The 14,034-nt window shown below is 42.4% G+C and overlaps 1 protein-coding gene across 1 annotated transcript in view; it reads left to right on the top strand.

Moving 5' to 3' along the window:
- Positions 1-428: 428 nt before the first annotated feature.
- CPVL (carboxypeptidase vitellogenic like) overlaps positions 429-14,034 on the top strand; it is a 99,537-nt gene continuing 85,931 nt past the window's right edge. The window contains exons 1-2 of the mRNA XM_024755008.1: positions 429-594; positions 7,276-7,394. Of these exons, the coding sequence (XP_024610776.1) occupies positions 429-594; positions 7,276-7,394 (285 nt within the window). The remainder of the gene's footprint in view (positions 595-7,275; positions 7,395-14,034) is intronic.

The following is a 14,034-nucleotide window of genomic DNA, read 5'->3' as shown; positions in this document are numbered from 1 at the left end:
CTTGGTAAGGCCTTCCTAGGTTCTCTGGGCCTGAAATGTGTTCTCAGTCCTCTGCCTGTAGCAGATGACTGTCTCTCCCATTCATTTCATGATCTATTTACAGAGTCCCTGTTGTCTTGATGCTTCATGTAATCCTTCATCAAATTTACTTTCCAGACCACAGTTTTAGAAATATAAATCGTTTCTTTAGTTGCATTGTAAATCCCTTGAATAGACTTCCATTAGACTGTTAATTTCAGGGTGAGCAAGGATTGGGTCTTTCTTATTTAGGTTGTATCTAAGGTACTTAGCAAAGAGCTTTATATATATTTTTCTTTGAGTAACTAAATGAATGTCTTGCGTGTAAAGGGAATTGGTAAATTTTTACTCTGTATTTATTTGTGGAATGTTATTGTTTCCATCCTAGGTCTAGACAGACGGTTGGTGCCATGTGGAAGGCGCTTGCTTTGCTGGCCCTGTTGGTGCTCAGCCCTGGTGGTGATGGGCTGTTTCGCTCCTTATACAGAAACGCGCATGTTTCCACACCACATAAAGGAGATCCAGGACAGCCATTATTTCTAACTCCTTATATTGAAGCTGGGAAGTTTGCAGAAGGTAAGTTTAAATCAGAAACTTACCTTCTGGTATAGTTTCAACAGTTGGTTTTTTTTTTAGCAGTTGTCTCACAGGATCCAAAATACATTCTAGTATTTTACTCAATTGTTTATTTCAAATATTAATGATTTGGTGTCATATAGTATCAGAGTTTAGAGCTAAAATGAAAGTTCATCAGGGTCAGATTAACCAGTGGTTGAGTCCCTGCATATCTATTTATAAAACTAATATAGGGTCTGTCTACAATTGGTTACTACATGTCAGTTACTGCTTCCAAGCATTTGATATAAAAATCATTTTAGAATCGCAGCAAGCCAGGAAGTGCATCTGTTTTACACACAAGAAAACTAAAGCAGAAGGAGATGAAGTTACTTGCCAGAGTCATACAGACACCAGCTGGTAGATGCAGGATTCACACCCCAATAGCTTCATTCCAAAGCCTAAGCTCACAGCCACTGTGCTGGGCCCCTTTGCCTGGTAAGTTGACTTAACATCCTAGGACTCAGTTTCCTCATTAATAAGATGGAGAAAAAACAACCCACCCAAGTCTCAGGGATGTTAAAAGAATCATATGAGGAAATGCATGTGAAAACTCTTTATAACCTGTAAATTGCTCTCTAAATATTAGTGTTTGCTGATGGCTTTTATTTAGAGTTTGTGGGTTTTTCTATTATTAATACAAAAAAAGTATCTTCTGATGTCATCAGAGACTAAAAATTATGACGTGCCTCTGCCCTTAATGCTTCTTCATGCTTAGGTAAATCACTGTGTAGGATCAATTATGTAATCTTTCTGGACCTCAGGACACTCCTGAACTATAAACTGGTATATAGGCAGAGCTGTTTGTAAAAGGGAGCAGAGAAATGGGGTGGTGGCTGGAGGGAGTTATGGAGTCAGGAAGGGTCAGGAAGAGAGTTACGGAGGGTAGGAGGTAATGATGGAAATAGTCCAGTAGAGAGGGGAAAGTAGATTGGGGTGGGACGTCTGCTGTGGAACATTTTCTTGAAGGAGATGAGAATCCATGGATGGAGATCTTGGTGTTTGCTTCGGAGTTTATCCCTAGTCACAGGTGGGAAGGCAGAGTTAATGCTTGTGAGGCTGATAAGTTGGTAGATTTCATGGGAATGTGGAGCTGAAACTGGAAATTTTAGGGAAATGATCATTTTAAAGATCTAAAATAAATGTACATACTCTGTATGGAAGTTTAAAATAAAACAACTTTTCTTTAGTTCTCATAGTCAATAGGCTGTCATCACTTTTGTCTTCGGTTTGATTTAAAACCAAAATATTCTCCCCCCCCCCCTTTTTTTTTTTTTTGCGATACGCGGGCCTCTCACTGTTGTGGCCTCTCCCGTTGCGGAGCACAGGCTCCGGACGCGCATGCTCAGCGGCCACGGCTCACGGGCCCAGCCGCTCCGCGGCATGTGGGATCTTCCCGGACCGGGGCACGAACCCGTGTCCCCTGCATCGGCAGGCAGACTCTCAACCACTGTGCCACCAGGGAAGCCCTATTCTCCCCTCTTAAGGGTGCATTGGAGTCCTGCTCATATATCTTTGTCTGAAATATACATTGGCTCCATGTTTCACCATCTCTTTTCTAAGAAAAGATGAAAAACTTGGATAATATAGTCAGTGATAATGTAGTGAGGCTGTGTAGTCCTTTTTTTTTTAAGACTCGTTTTTGCTTGGTGTAGAAAAGTCATGAAAAGATGGCAGCCCAATGGCATAGGCTGATATCACTAGGCATAAATGAAGAGGCAAAATATCATTAACCCAAATCCAGCAAACTGGATCATATGCCTTCCTTTTGGCTTCCATGGATACTGATGACTTAGATTATGTTTATTCACAGTAAATCAAAGCAAATCATTTCGTTTGGAGCTGAAAAGGAGTTAAATACTCATAACCAAACCCTGCCAATTCACAGATGAGGAATTTGAGACTCAAATATTTTACATGACTTGCCCAAGGGGACATAAGTAATAGTAGTAGAGATGAGTCTAAGACCCAAATTTTCTGACTTGCGCTCTGTAATTCGCCTGCTATAATTTATTTTCCTTTGTTTAAGAAGCTTGTCCTCTTTTGGAGTGACCAGATGCACACACATGAAACAATTAAGGAATCAGGCAATGCATACTAAAGTTCTAAAGTATTACATTTGAGGAAGGCGTGCTGGAAATTTTTAGAAGGAAGCTATCCCTGTTGGTTGGCATAATCCAGATAGAAAGTAGTAGCAGTAGTAGTGGTAGTAGTGGTAGTAGTAGTAGTAAGGATAATATCAATAAATAGCTAACATTTAGTAGTAATTGTATCCCGAGTACCTGGCACAGCGGCTGTATGTAATAGGCACTAATAAATATTTGTAGAATTTAAATTTGAGACCTATGTTTCAGACGTTATGCTTTATACAAATTAGCTCTTTTAATCCTTATAGCAACTCTAATGAAAAATGAATACTTATTGTTCCCATTTTACGAATGAGAAAACTAAAGCCCAGAGAAATTAGGTGTCTTGCCCAGGACTATTTAAAGGTAGTAAGTGGCAGATCTGGAATTAAAACCTATTTCTGCTGACTCCAGAGCCTGAGGTATGAACCGCTGTGACCAGACTTGAGGGTGTAGGGTAAGATTTGGGCAGACTTGAGAGCCTGAGGTATGAACCGCTGTGACCAGACTTGAGGGTGTAGGGTAAGATTTGGGCAAATAAGAAAGGGCCTGTGCATACTGAGTAAGACAGCTTAAACAGAGCATTAAGGCAACGTGGCTATGGTGTCTCTGAATCCTACATCTGGTAGAACAAGTGCAAAGAATACAGAGAAATCTGCCTGAGAGATTGTCCACATCCCTCCCATTCCTGGATTTCTCGCCTACAAGCATTTCACGGTCATGGGTGTCAGCAGTAGTAAAGAAAGATTCTGAGGGAGATAGTTTTATCTTCTGTCCTTTTTTGTGCTAAGCCTGATAGATCACCATCTGATGAGTGACAACATTTAAAATATTAAATCTGGTGTAATGTCACTTTCTAAAGTTCTGTCAAAAATCTTTGAACAGAATTTTAAATGACTAATCCAAAATCAGGTACATCTGGGCATTCAACTGCAGTCCTGACAACACAATTAAGGATAATTGTAATCATCCGCTTTACTGAAAGTTCAGGAAGCTCTGGACAGATGGTCAGCTCACTCCGCTGAATCCCTTTTGTTTATCAAGTCTGTCAGAATCTTAGGAACATGAGTCTTAATATCGTAATGGAACATTTTTGAGATAAACAGTAATTCACAAAAAGACAAGGGAAATTTTAATTTTTTAAAAAATCTCCAACATAAACTAACTGGCTTAGTTTTATGTAACTGTAATTGCATGTTTGCTTTCTCTGCAGCTAGAATAAATCCTCACTCTCTGAAACAAAATGAATGTAGGAGGCCAGTTTTAGCATGTTTCCAGACACTGCTTTTTCACCAACTTTAAAGAATATTTTGCTATTAGGTCTTAATTTATTATTACTTACAGCCTGGTAGTGTCCTGTCCATCCTGATTATGATGCAAGTCTTTGCAAATATGAAGTACCTGATTAACTGGTTCAAGCCCTTCTTTGGTCATACTCTAATCTTTTTGAAAGTGTTTCTATCACAAGCACAGTAAATAACAAGTAGGAAGTGAAGTCGCTTCAAAGAAAACCTTTTTCCTTTTTTCAGCTGTTTTCAACATTTGTATTATGAGTCACGGTTCCAGGAAGAAAGAAACTCCTCCATCTTGGGAGTTTATTTTCCACATTCCATTAATAGATTCTAGAAGGATGAACGGGGACATTTGAAAATGCAAAAAATCAATTTAGTTGAAAAAACTTTTATTTTACTGGGGTTTAGTTAAAGGAAATTTAAAACAGGATGAAACACTTTTTTGTGGGGCAGAGAAAAGTCTTTCTAAATTTCTTGAGATCTTAATAAGGCCTGCCTGCCTTAGGAGGTTTTTGTAGAAGTAAGCTAATCCTAGTGCATTGCCAGTGTGTCATGTTTTAGTTCATTCATTCACATTTATTCATTAAAAAATGTGTATTGAACGTCTTAAGTGTATAAACCAGCATACTGTGTCCCTGGAGGTACAAAGATAAACAAGACAAATTCCCTGCTTCCCAATAGCCCCTGATCCAGGAGGGAAGGTAGAAAGTAAACCCCAGTCAGTACAAGGCAGCAGAGAAACAGCTTTACAATGCTCAGAAAGGAAGGACTGAGTAAGCATCTGAGTCATTTTCAGAGCAGGCCAGCAGACCTTGTGTTGTGCTGGTCTCAGAGAGAGAGATAGATTCAATCACCCCATCTCCCACAGTCCATTCCCTCCAGCTCCTTTCTGTTATATGTTTTCTCTTTTTCTCATTCTACTTTGACCTTTCTCATTTTTCTCTGTCTTTCTCAAGTGCTCACTTAGCCCTCTGGGATTCACATCTCACTTATTCCCAATGCTTCAGCCTTTGGTTCTCTGCCCTCCTTTTTGGGGGGGATCTCTGTTGGATTTTGAGAAGATTAATAGTTTTGTGAAAAATATTTCAAAAGTGTTTTAGGTACAAACTGCCAGCTACAAAAGACATAAGTTTCAGGGATGTAATGCACAGCATGGTAACTGTAGTTGATAATACTGTCTTGCTATTTGAAAGTTGCTAAGAGAGTAGAGCTTAAAAGTCCTCATCACAAGAAAAAAATTTGTAGCTGTGTGTGATGACAGATGTTAACTAGATTTATTGTGGTGATCATTTCACAACATATACAAATATTCAATCATTTTAAATATATCTGAAACTAATACCATGTTGTATGTCAATTACACCTCAATAAAAAAAAAAAAAAAAGGCCAAAAGAAGTGTTTTAAAGGCTGCCCAGCCCTGGAGGTGATCTTTCTGTGGGCTAATTGAGAGTGGAAGCAAAGATGGGAAGAGGGAAGGGTGGGGGACGGGGGACGGGAAGGGCAGGCACATACCACTTTCCCCAAAACATATCCCTTTTCTTTTCCTTAAAATCTTTCTTTGTTCTTTGCCTTTTTTTTTTTTTTTTTTTTTTTTTTTTTTGGTGGAGAGGGATAGATCTCATTGGGAAGAGAATGGCGAAGAGGTAAAGAGGTTGGAATAAACAATCTTTCCTGGGGGAACTGGACTGAGCCCCAAAAAGGCAAAGTCTTCTAGGCTATTCTTGAGGTGGCCCACAGGCTAATGAGAATCATCCCTCTCTTTGCCTAAGCCCTTATTTTATGTCCATCTCTGTGCTCAAGGGTCATATGCATGTTTTCATTTGATCCTCACACAAAGCCCAGGGGGGACAAATCAGTATCCACATTGACACCATGGCTTCCTGCATCCTATCTGTGCTGTCACTGAACGCCGAGTTGGGAAGAGATGTCAATTAGCACTCCAGGGCCCATGGGCTCTGGTACCCCACTGAAGACATCTTTAGTTGGTGACACATGAGTAGGATCATAGCTTCCTTACCTACTGTCTACTAAACAGTCTCCAACTTAATAAGTCTCAGACTTAAGTAGCTTTTCTTGAACAATTTTGTTTTTATTGGGGACACTTGCTTTGTTCCCCCTAAAGGACTCTTCTTCACCCAAACTTCCCCACCACACCCTGCTTCCTACCTGTTTACTGTCCCTTCTCCACTCCTTTCCTAATCACTGCTTCCCCCTCCATTCCCTGCTTCTCATACCTTTTGACTAACTCTCTAGCCGAGATGCAGTGTAGCAGGGTAGGGGCAGGGGCTAACTCCGCAGCCCGACTTCTGGGTTTAAATCCCAGCTCTCTGTTGCTAGCTGTGTGACCTCGGGCAGGTTACTTAACCTCTCTATGCTTCAGCTTTCTCATCTGTAAAGTGGAGATACTAATTATACCTACCACGTAATGTAAAGCCCTTGGTATAATGGCCTTGTAGGTGTTCCCAGTTCTATTGATAGTTGTATTGTTTACTCCTGGGCGCTTCACCTCTCTGAGCATTCCCTCTTTCCTCCCCCCTGTCCCTGTCCTTTTGCTGCCCTTAGAAAACCAGGACCTCTGCCCTCTACAGCTGCCCCTTGTCCTATTTGTCTCCTTCTGAGTAGCCACGTGATCACCCATAGTCTCACTGCCTGTCTCTCCCCACCCTCCCCAGCCGGCCCCAGTCATTCTTACTCCCCACATGCCTGGTCCATTTCCCTTAGTGGAAGTGGCAGGCCCTTTGCTTTCACCACAAGGAGAGTGTGGAGAACACAGGCCTCCCCCAGGCTGAGAGCTCCTTAGCTGTTATTTCTCTTTCACTCCTCCCCCGCCCCACCTTTTGGGGTTAGGTGACTTTATCCTGCCTTGGCCTTCCAGGTGGCCCCATGTGAACACCTTGGTTTACTCTTTAGAGTGGAGCTAAGGATAGGTGATTTTCTTTTCTTCTTAAAAAAATTCTTATTATAGCTCATAAGGTATGAACCAAAAAAAAAAAGGTTTAAAATGTCACTTGCCGTTGGCTGAATGGTGAATTTTGAATATGTGGAACTGGCCAGGGCAGGCTGGAAGTTGCTACCAGTAAACACCTTTATACCAATCCCCTTGTAGCCTTTCTGATCACTTCATTCCAGACCTGGCCTCTGGGAGAAGTCTGGCCAAGATGGAGATGGCTCACCCCGTATTTATTATTTGTCTAATCCTCAGGTAAATGTTTTCCCCCCCTAGGAAGACGGTTGAGCTCGGTGGCTCCTTTCCCAGGATGGAATTTGACGAGTTATTCCGGCTACATCACTGTGAATAAGACTTACAACAGCAGCCTTTTCTTCTGGTTCTTTCCAGCTCAGGTAGGCCCGCAACAGCGCCCTCACAGGACACTGATGCTCAAGAGCTGACTCTGTTGCTTCAGGTAGAAACATTGGTCTACAACCAACCTAAGGGTGCTTTTCTTTTCTTTTAAATCTTTTAGATTTTTTTTTTTCTAAAAATAAGTGCAGTGACTCTGCGTGGTGTTCCTGTTTATGTGCAGGAAACAAACGTTAGTGGGGGAGGTCCGGCTTTTAAATTCCTTGCAGCCTTGTTCAGAATATTAATACTGCCACCTTCTTCCTGCCACAGTCTTCTTCCTATCTTTTTGTTGTTTTGTTCTAAAAATACTTGAGGGCAGGGTTGGGCCTTGGGGAGCCAAGGAAGGACAAGGAGTGGGGAGATTCCTGAAGTTCACAGGTGATGCATGTCTAAGCCTGTTTAAATTTAGTCAATTGTAGTCTTATTTGGCTGCTTTGTCTATGGATTTTGCTGTGCCAATTATCATTCTTACACTCACTCCTTCATGCATCCAATACCCATTTACTGAGTAGTGCTCTGTGGGGATACAGAGGAGAGAGAATTGAACTCACTCTGTGGGCCTTTAGGGGAGGGGTGGGGAGGACCAGTGACCCAGGATGGCTTCCTGGATGAGGGGGCTATTTACCTTCTCACATCCATACAGACACAGGTTCGTATATGCTTGTACTTTAGCAATTCTGTTTAGCTCACGTCAAGGTCACACAGTTCTTCAGCAGGAACAAATTACTTTAGGCTTAGGGATACTATTGGGGTTATTGTAAGAGGTAGTGAGATGCATAAACAAATTTTATCCCAACACAGGGTAGTTTTCTATTTTTATTTTACAGATTGAATTTGCGTTAGAAGCCAGAGAAAACAAACAATGTTTACCCTCCTATGGAGGGTAGTATTTATATTTGCATGTGATTTGCATATAACAGCATTGCATATGTAATGACTGGGTAAATTGCTTGAACTAAATTGCTTCTCTTGGTACTGTTGGATCATATTTTTTTGATTTTTCATTTCTACTTTCTCAACCATAGCCTCTGACAGTTCACCAGGTAGTTGTGGGTGGAAGGAGGCATATAAGAAATGGGGAGGAATTCTAGATACTTTATAGTTGGAGCTCATAGCAGTTTTCAGGCTGTCACCCACTCTGGGAAGGCTTCTCCTGGACCCCTTACCTATTTCTTCCTCATTGTTACTGTTGAGTGAGGCAAGTAAGGTGCCTAGAGCACAAAATTTAAGGAGAGACTCACTTTCAGGGTTGTACAAGTGCAAGGCTGGTACCTGAGTGACCTCTAGACTCTCCTGCTGGTACCTCCCATTGGGGGAACCCAGCTGGAAAACAAAGGGCAAGGGAGTCTGGTCCATAGAGATCTGCCAACCAGGGCACAGAGCAGAGACTGGATCTTCAGAAGCAACCAAGTAAATATCCCAATATCCAGCACAGCTATCTTGAGGAGATAAATTAAGCCTAGAAAGATGACCTGTTTCTAACAGGTGGAAATTTTCTTCATGTTCTTGGAAGTCCCTTAAACTCCATGCCTTTCAGAAACCATACTGTATGGTTTGTGATATCACATCTATCCATATCATTGAATACAGGCATTTATCATGAATACAGGCATTTATCATGAATAGGAGTTATATTAGTTTTCTATGGCTATTGTACAAATTTGCACAAATTTAGTGGCTTAAACAACACAGATTTTGTATTTCACAGTTCTGGAGGTTAGAAGTCCAACACCGGTCTCGCTGGCCTAAAATCAAGGTGTCAGCCGGGCTGTGGTCCTTCTGGAGGCTCCAGGGGAGAATGCATGTCCTTGCCTTTTGCAGTTTCTAGAGGCTGCTGGCATTCCTTGGCTAATGGCTCCTTTTTCTATCTCCAAAGCCAACATCAGTGAGTTGACTCCTTCTTACATTGCATCACTCTGGCCGACTCCATACGCATATAACCTTCCGTGCCTCTTGTCTTTTGCCTCCCTCTTCATTTAAGGACCCTTGGGATTACTTTGGGCCCACTTGGATAATCCAGGATACTCTCCCTGTTTTAATGTCAGTTGACTAGCAACCTTAATTCCATCTGCAACCTTAATTCCCCTTTACCGCGTAGCTTAACATATTCACACATTCTGGGGTTTTGGATGTGACATCTTTGGAAGCCGTTATTCTGTGCAAAATGGATACTTGAAAATTTTACCTGGATTAGTGATTTGCAGTATGTTCTCTCTCAGTGATCCTCACATTTTATTGTACTTAGGAATGATCTTCACGTTCCCCCAGAGATTCTGACTTGTAAACTGGGAGAGGCCAGCAAGTTGTAGAATTAGCAGGTGGACCACACTTGAGAAACCATCACTCTAGCCTACAGGCTACCACCCTGGATTCAGTGCTCCTGGCCCCAAAGTGGCCCACGGTTCTTTTATTGGAAACACCTAGAGCAGGCAAACCCCAATAGAGGTGGTACGTTGTCCCACTCATCCGCCTAGGGTGAGGGCTAGAATGGAGGGCCGAGGCGGCGAGTGCAGCCTGTGGGGTCAGCACTCCTAATCCTGCTTCATGTTCCTCTAAGTCCTGCCGGGGCTCCACCTCCGCTGCACCCTCTGCCTCTTCCCACCTCCACCCCAGCCCTGCCAAACCCGATTCCTTACTCTCTCTTCTGCTTCGGTGGCTGGTTATGATACCAGTAAGTTCCCCATTGACTTCTACATGGTGACTTTTTTTTAGTAATGATCCAGATTTGTGAAAACAGCAATTAATGTTGAAGGAAGTGATCAAATGAAAACCAAACAAAGACCCAGTCTTTTCCCTTTTAGGTTGCCTCTGAGAGGTGAACAGCTTTATCTAGGATATTGGTGATTCTCTGGGACTATAAAGCTAGTCAGGGAAGTGGGCTTAGGGTCTGCTGTACCCACTCCTGGTTTCCAGACTGAAACCCCCTGCAGTAAACAATAACTGTGCTATTGGGGCCCCCCTTTTAATTAAATGAAGACCTACCTATGCACCCCCTGACCAGATTATGTTCTTCTGGGCCCAGAATTATAGCCCTAAATACATTCTAAGATGGTCCCAGAAGACATAAAAACCACACCACCACAGCAGGAAAGAAGATGCTTAAGACATAAAAACCACACCACCACAGCAGGAAAGAAGATGGGAGCTTAAGCACATAGTATTCTGTTGGAAGTGATAGACTGAGCTTCAGGAAGAGGCAGAGATGAAAAGATGGTACCATTGACAGCTGTCACCACAGACGGTACTAGGTGTCACCACATGGCAGCTGGGATAGATTTTTCCAAGACCTCCTTACAGGGGAGCCCACACGCCCAGTTAGGTCTCCAAGGCCTCAAGGCAACCATTCCTGCGGAGCCAGTCAGGCTGTAAATTATGGACCAGGCAAGTTTAGGTGAAGGAGATAAAGCATGCAAGAAGGAGAAGCAGTGGTCACCGAGATGGGAGAGAGTTCCTTTCATTTGGCAGAAATACTAGTTCGTTGCCTGTCACAGGGAAGCAGCTGATATGATCATCAGGAGAGAAGGGACCCCTTAAAAAAACTGAAGGTAGAGAAAATGGAAAACCCAGGAAGGATGCCACACTTGTCATATCCTCTGAGTATTTTTTTGGACTGCTGTTTCTGAAATTAATTTTCTTTTCCTGTTATTTCTGTGAGGCTCCCCTGTTATTGTATACAAATCAGTGCATAATGGGTTCCAGAACTTGAAATCGGTCTGCAGTTAGGGACGCAATCTACAAGAGAAATGAATAGGCATTTTGCATGGAATAAAAAATACAATGAAGGGCTTCCTGGTGGCTCAGTGGTTAAGAATCCGCCTGTCAATGCAGGGGACACCGGTTCAATCCCCGGTCCAGGAAGATCCCACATGCCACGGAGCAACTAAGCCCACGCACCACAACTACTGAGCCTGTGCTCTAGAACCCACGAGCCACAACAACTGAAGCCCGCATGCCTAGAGCCCATGCTCTGCAACAAGAGAAGTCACCGCAATGAGAAGCCCATGCACCGCAATGAAGAGTAGCCCCTGCTCGCCACAACTACAGAAAGCCCGCGTGCAGCAACAAAGACCTAACTCAGCCCAAAATAAATAAATAAATTTATAAAAAAAAAAGTACAATGAAGCCAATAAAAATGTCAGCAATTAAAATAGCTGTTCTTAACTGAACGTTGACTATGTGCTAATAAAGCACTCTGCATTTTCTTCTTAAGACCGTACTAAAGCCACATGAGGAGGGAATTACTGTCTTCATTTTACAGATGAAGAGGATTACAGAGATTAGATAATTAGCCCCAAGTTACTCAACTAGAAATGGGCAGAATTAGATTTTAAAATGAGGTCTCTGGTGGAGAAATCTTTGCTCTTGATCATCCCATGTTGATCCTGAGAAAACTAGTCATGAAAGGCAATAGATAACAGCTGTGAAAAGTATAGCTCTTGAGTTAGTCAGGCTTGGATAAAACCTTGCCTCCACTCCTTATGCCAAATGTGACCTTCCTTGGGCACATTCTTAACTTCTCTGAGCATTGGTTTCCTTGTTTTAAAATGAGAATCAAAATACCTTCTGAACAATGGCTTTGAGAGAAATGAGATAATATGATAAAGTCTCAGAATGGTGTCAGATACATAGTAAGTAGAGTTGCTATTAGATACATAGTAAGAGAGAAAGAAGAACAAAAAAACTTCAAAGTCTTATAGGAAAACATAGGCAGAACACTCTATGACAAAGCACGGCAAGATCCTTTTTGACCCACCTCCTAGAGAAATGGAAATAAAAACAAAAATAAGCAAATGGGTCCTAATGAAACTTCAAAGCTTTTGCACAGCAAAGGAAACCATAAAAAAGACCAAAAGGCAACCCTCATTGCACAGGGAGATCAGCTCTGTGCTTTGTGACCACCTAGAGGGGTGGGATAGGGAGGGTGGGAGGGAGAGAGATGCAAGAGGGAAGAGATATGGGAACATATGTATATGTATAACTGATTCACTTTGTTATACAGCAGAAACTAACACACCATTGTAAAGCAATTACACTCCAATAAAGATGTTAAAAAATATTAATAAAATAAAAATAGATGCATAGTAAGTAGAGTGGCTGCTATTATGTCATTATCATCATCATCATCATTATTGTTAGTTTTCCTCGTATTAATACAAATACTCTACAGAACAAAATCAGACACAATTGGGGAGGTTAAAGAAGCAAGAGATAAGGAGCAATTCCAAATTGGAAGGAGTTGGATGCCAGCCAAGAATGTGGATTAATTGTTACTGGGTAAGGAAATTACAAAGTGAAATTGGGATTTTTCATGTTCACGAATATAAAAAGACATATGGATTATTATTTTTTGATATTAGCATCCTTTTCATTGGAAAAAGATATCCAGCAACACGGTCCAGGTCCATAAATCCACAGTGCGGTGCAGGGGCAGTGAGCCACTCTGATGCACATGGCCAAAGCAGAAGGCATTCTCTCTGGGAGCAGGAGAGCAGGTCCCCAGGGGTCCCTGGAAGCCAGTAGAAAAGCCCACCCAGGGAGTGCAGACATGGAATCAGGCTCCACGGGGCCTCTGCACAAAATCAGTTCACTCCCTCCTCTGCGTGTCTGGACTGCTTCAGTAACAGTCAGGGTGGTAGAGAGCAGTAGTTCCCAAATTTGCTACAGCTCATCAGACATACCTGTGGAGCTTTACAAATATGACAGATTCCCCAGCTCAGTGTGCAGTCTCTCCCAGCAGAGATTCTGATTCATTTGATCTGGAGAGGGCCCAGGGATCAGTATTTCTATCAAGCTCCACAGTGATTCCAGTGCAGTTGTCCGTGCACTTGAATTTAGGAAGAGAGAACTAGAGGTCAGGAAACTGGGATTCTAGTTGCAGGTCTGCGGTTCCTCACTATATAACTTGGGACAGGGCATTTATACTCTCTGAGCCCCCATTTTCTCATAGAGAAATAAAGATGTTAAAGTTGATTCCTAAGGTCCCTTCCCAGTCTTACATTCTGTGGTATCTACAGTTTTAGTCGGCTTGCCTACAAAACATCCCTTAATGTGCAACCAAAGTTATAAAAGCATCCGAGAACTCTGGTTTGTGAATGAACTCTTGAATTTGTGGCCTCTGTGGTAACTGGCCTTCAAGAGAGTCCCCAGTGATCTTCATTTCTTGGTATGTGTTCTCCTGTGTAGTCCCCTTCCATACTGAATCAAGGCTGGCCTTAGTGACCCACACATTAATAGCAGAAATGATGGTGTGTGACTTCCAAGCCTGGACCATTAAGAACAATGCTGCTTCCGCCTTGGTGTTTTGGACCACTCGCTCTGAGGGAAGCCAGATGCCATGCTGGAAGGGTGCTAAAACAGCCATATGGACAAACTCTTCTGGAGAGGAAGTGAGGCCTCCACCCTCCAGTCAACATTGGAGTCAGGCCTTCAGACAACTTGCAGCCCTGGTTGATATCTTGACTACAACCTCATGAGAGACCCTGAGCCATAATTGTCCAGCCAGATAGCCCCAAATCCCTGTCCCACAGAAAGCAAGAGAGATAATAAGTGATTATTATTGTCTTCAGCCCCTAAATTTTAGAGACGTGTTATGCAGCATTAGATAGCTCGTAGAGCCTCTTGTCATGTACTTTTGGGCTA

This window comes from Neophocaena asiaeorientalis, unplaced genomic scaffold, assembly GCF_003031525.2.
Source record: "Neophocaena asiaeorientalis asiaeorientalis breed wild unplaced genomic scaffold, Neophocaena_asiaeorientalis_V1.1 scaffold36, whole genome shotgun sequence".
Lineage (NCBI taxonomy): Eukaryota > Metazoa > Chordata > Mammalia > Artiodactyla > Phocoenidae > Neophocaena > Neophocaena asiaeorientalis.
This window is presented reverse-complemented; position numbering and strand designations above follow the sequence as displayed.